This window comes from Hemitrygon akajei, chromosome 20 (genome assembly GCF_048418815.1).
Source record: "Hemitrygon akajei chromosome 20, sHemAka1.3, whole genome shotgun sequence".
In the NCBI taxonomy this organism is placed as follows: domain Eukaryota; kingdom Metazoa; phylum Chordata; class Chondrichthyes; order Myliobatiformes; family Dasyatidae; genus Hemitrygon; species Hemitrygon akajei.
In genome coordinates, this window is record NC_133143.1 from 17103136 (window position 1) to 17106220 (window position 3085).

Consider the following 3085-nt stretch of genomic DNA (forward strand, 5'->3'; position numbering starts at 1 on the left):
CCTAATTCTACTCATATGTCTAATGGTCTTATGGTTATGTTGCACTGGGCATTTTAAAGAGCAAATGAGCTCCACTTTTCCAATAACCCAGCCTTTTATTATTACTCTCCCAATATGTAGCAAATCATTTTAGTTAAAGTTTCAATTCAATCTTTTCCTGCCATTCTTTTAGATGGAATGTGCTAACAATTAAGATATAATTTTATGTATATAAACAAATTATGTAATATTAACACTTGAAAGTTCGAAAGGAATCATGCTTTCACATACTCTGCACCATAAATACTTGGCTCACTTTAAAACTCTTTCTGGTTTTTGAAAGAATGTAATTTGCTTTATTTACATCATTTACCAGTATTTTTTGACTAAAACCAACAGATAAATTATTTTGCTCTTAATTTTCACTTTACTGACAGAAATTGGAAAGTTATATTCAAAATCAACTATAAACATTTTAAAATTACATATTATCAAGCAATTTGACAAGGTTCTTTTTGATAATTATTGGTTCAAACCTATAGGAAAAATTGATCAGTATTTTACATATAAAAGCCTCCTCCCTTAGAAATTTTCCATTTTACTTGCTAGAAACCAGTTGCATTAATTTTTTAAAAATTGATCATATTTTAAATGGAAATAACTTGCTCATTAAATACATGAAATATATTAAATATGACTTATTTCATATTCGGCGACGTAGAAGGGGGATAATCAACAATTCCAACGCCTCATATAGTTCACGGTTTAGTTTTGGTTTAAGGACAACTTCTTTTAAGATGAAAGTTTGCCTTGTTTCCTGCTCCGTGCTCGGTTACCCGGCATGGTATAGGAAGTTTAGCTCGTTCGACCGACCGACTCAGTGGTACATCTTCGCAGTGGGGTAAGACCAGTTAAGCAATGTTAGCAGCGCAGACGGATAGCACGACAGCGGCCAGAGCCGCCGTACAGAGCAGCATGGATGTAAGACATTTGCTCCGATGACAGCACCACCAGCCACGCACCTCCTCGTCCACCGACAGCAGGGCTACCGAGGAGGTGTCGTTGCTCAGCACCGAGTGGTACGCGTCTCCCTTGGCTTCCACCGTCCACCTGAGCACGTTGACCTTCATCTCCATGTTCTCCACCATCCTGTCCACCTTCTCGATCTGCTCTTGCAGATCCCTCTGCTCCAGGCTTGACACGTCCAGGGCTGTGTCGTGGACTATGTTTTGCACGCTCAGCGCCCGGGCTGCCACCTCCGAAGTACCTCCGGACATTCCAGTCTGAATCAGAGGTCTCTCTGTCCCGGCCAAGGCAAAGCACTGTCCCAATTCCAACACCTTGCACATGTCCACCTGAAATAATTCCAGACTGGAGCAGAATATGACCCACAGGCGCTCCATCTCCGCTCTCTCCTCTTTGCCCAGGTTCTTGTCCCGAAGCACCGCCGTCAGCTTGTTCCTGATGGTCACGGCCAGGTCTTGGGTCTTTTCCCTGGTTTTCCTCAGCTCATCCCTCAGGCCGGCGGAATCCGCCGACCCTCCGATGCCAATCGCCAGGTGCCTGTAACATCCCGTCACCTTGTTCAGTGAGTCCACCAGAGCTCTGCAGTCATCCCTCGCCTTGGCTGAACCCGCCGTGCCTTCATCTGCCACCTTGATGTTCTGGATCGGCATAGGTCCCGTTTTTGTCACCAGCTAGAGCGAAATAGCCGACGGGCTTGCCAATAATGAAACATCCGCCTTTCCCAGTGTAATCCCCAGCCGTTTGCCGTTCTCTCGCCCAGCCAGCGTTCCACCAGTACTGGGCGTGAATCCCGCAAACTTCTCAGCGCAGATAGGAATTCCTCTCAGCTGCACATTTAATCCACATTTATTTCCTCCCGACGTCTTTTTTTTTACCGACTCGAAAACTACAAGCGCCAATAAAGCGTCGCCAACCTTCGATAATGTCCCTTTTGTGTCGGAGCTATTCGGTGTTCAAATCGATCTCCGAGATTACAGCACATCTAGTGACGCAGGCGGCACGGATGGGAGTTATAACCTTCCTATGCATGTGGTTCTTTGTGGCTTTGCCCTAGCGAGGAAGGTGTTCCTCGGCACCCCAGCGCTTGTCCAAGGTCTAACCTTCACCATTTTATCACAGGAACTATCCCAATTCCTCACAATTGACCCGAAGTTTGCAATGCATTCAGGAATATAAACAAGTGCAAAAAAAGTAATTAGTCTTGAATAACAGCAATTGACCTTTACGTTGAAAATTGCATTTACAGTTTTCTCAGTAATTTGTATATTCTATTAATAGAATAGTGTTTAAATCACAGTCCAGCTTCAAAGGCAGAAATACATTGTGATCTGAGATTCTCTCCACATTTGTATCCAAACAAAGTGAATTGGTCATAGGCAAGGAAGATTTGGGCATAAATTTTAGGTGTAACTCCACCCCCCCCCCCCCCCCCCAGTGAAGGACACAAAATTGTAAGAGAGTAAGAGAGGGAGATAGGGCAGGGAATAGGCAAACACAGTGGTGTCTCAAGCTGGCAGGCATAGGGTTAGGATAAGGGGTGAGAGGTTTATATGGGATCTGTGGGATATCCCCACTTCTGATTTTCTGGTGGAAGAAGGACCAGTTGAAGAGAGTTGGGCTCAGGACACGGGTCCCACGGGCCTCCTGAAATTATGTCCATGGATTGGAATGAATGACCTCTACAACCAGAACTATTCTCCTTTGAGTGAAAAAGAAAAAGAAAATGGTAGAAATACTCAGCAGATAAGCTAGTGTCTATGAAGAAAGGAACAGAGTTAGTTTCAGGTTCATTAGGTTTCACCAGCATTTTTAATGTTTCTTTCAAAATTTCAGCATTTCTGGCTTTAAGATTTTTACATTCAAAATGAGATTCCAACAATTGGCATGTTTCCAATATAATTCTTACTCAGAATCGGAATCAGGTTTAGGATCATCAGCATGTGTTGTGAAGTTTATTGCTATGCAGCAGCAATACATTGCAATGCATTATAATAAAAACTGTGAATGACAGTAAGAAGTGCATGTATAAGTTCAATTAAATAAACAGTGCAAAAAAAGTAGTGAGGTAGTGTTCATGGGT

At 43.1% G+C, this 3085-nt stretch overlaps 1 protein-coding gene across 1 annotated transcript; it reads right to left on the reverse strand.

The window, feature by feature from the left end:
- Window positions 1-277: 277 nt before the first annotated feature.
- On the reverse strand, window positions 278-1974 carry LOC140713954 (regulator of G-protein signaling 9-binding protein B-like). Its single transcript, XM_073024649.1, has one exon. It carries the CDS (start codon window positions 1653-1655, stop codon window positions 891-893), a length of 765 nt encoding a protein of 254 aa, XP_072880750.1. The 5' UTR covers window positions 1656-1974; the 3' UTR covers window positions 278-890.
- Between the last annotated feature and the right edge of the window lie 1111 nt (window positions 1975-3085).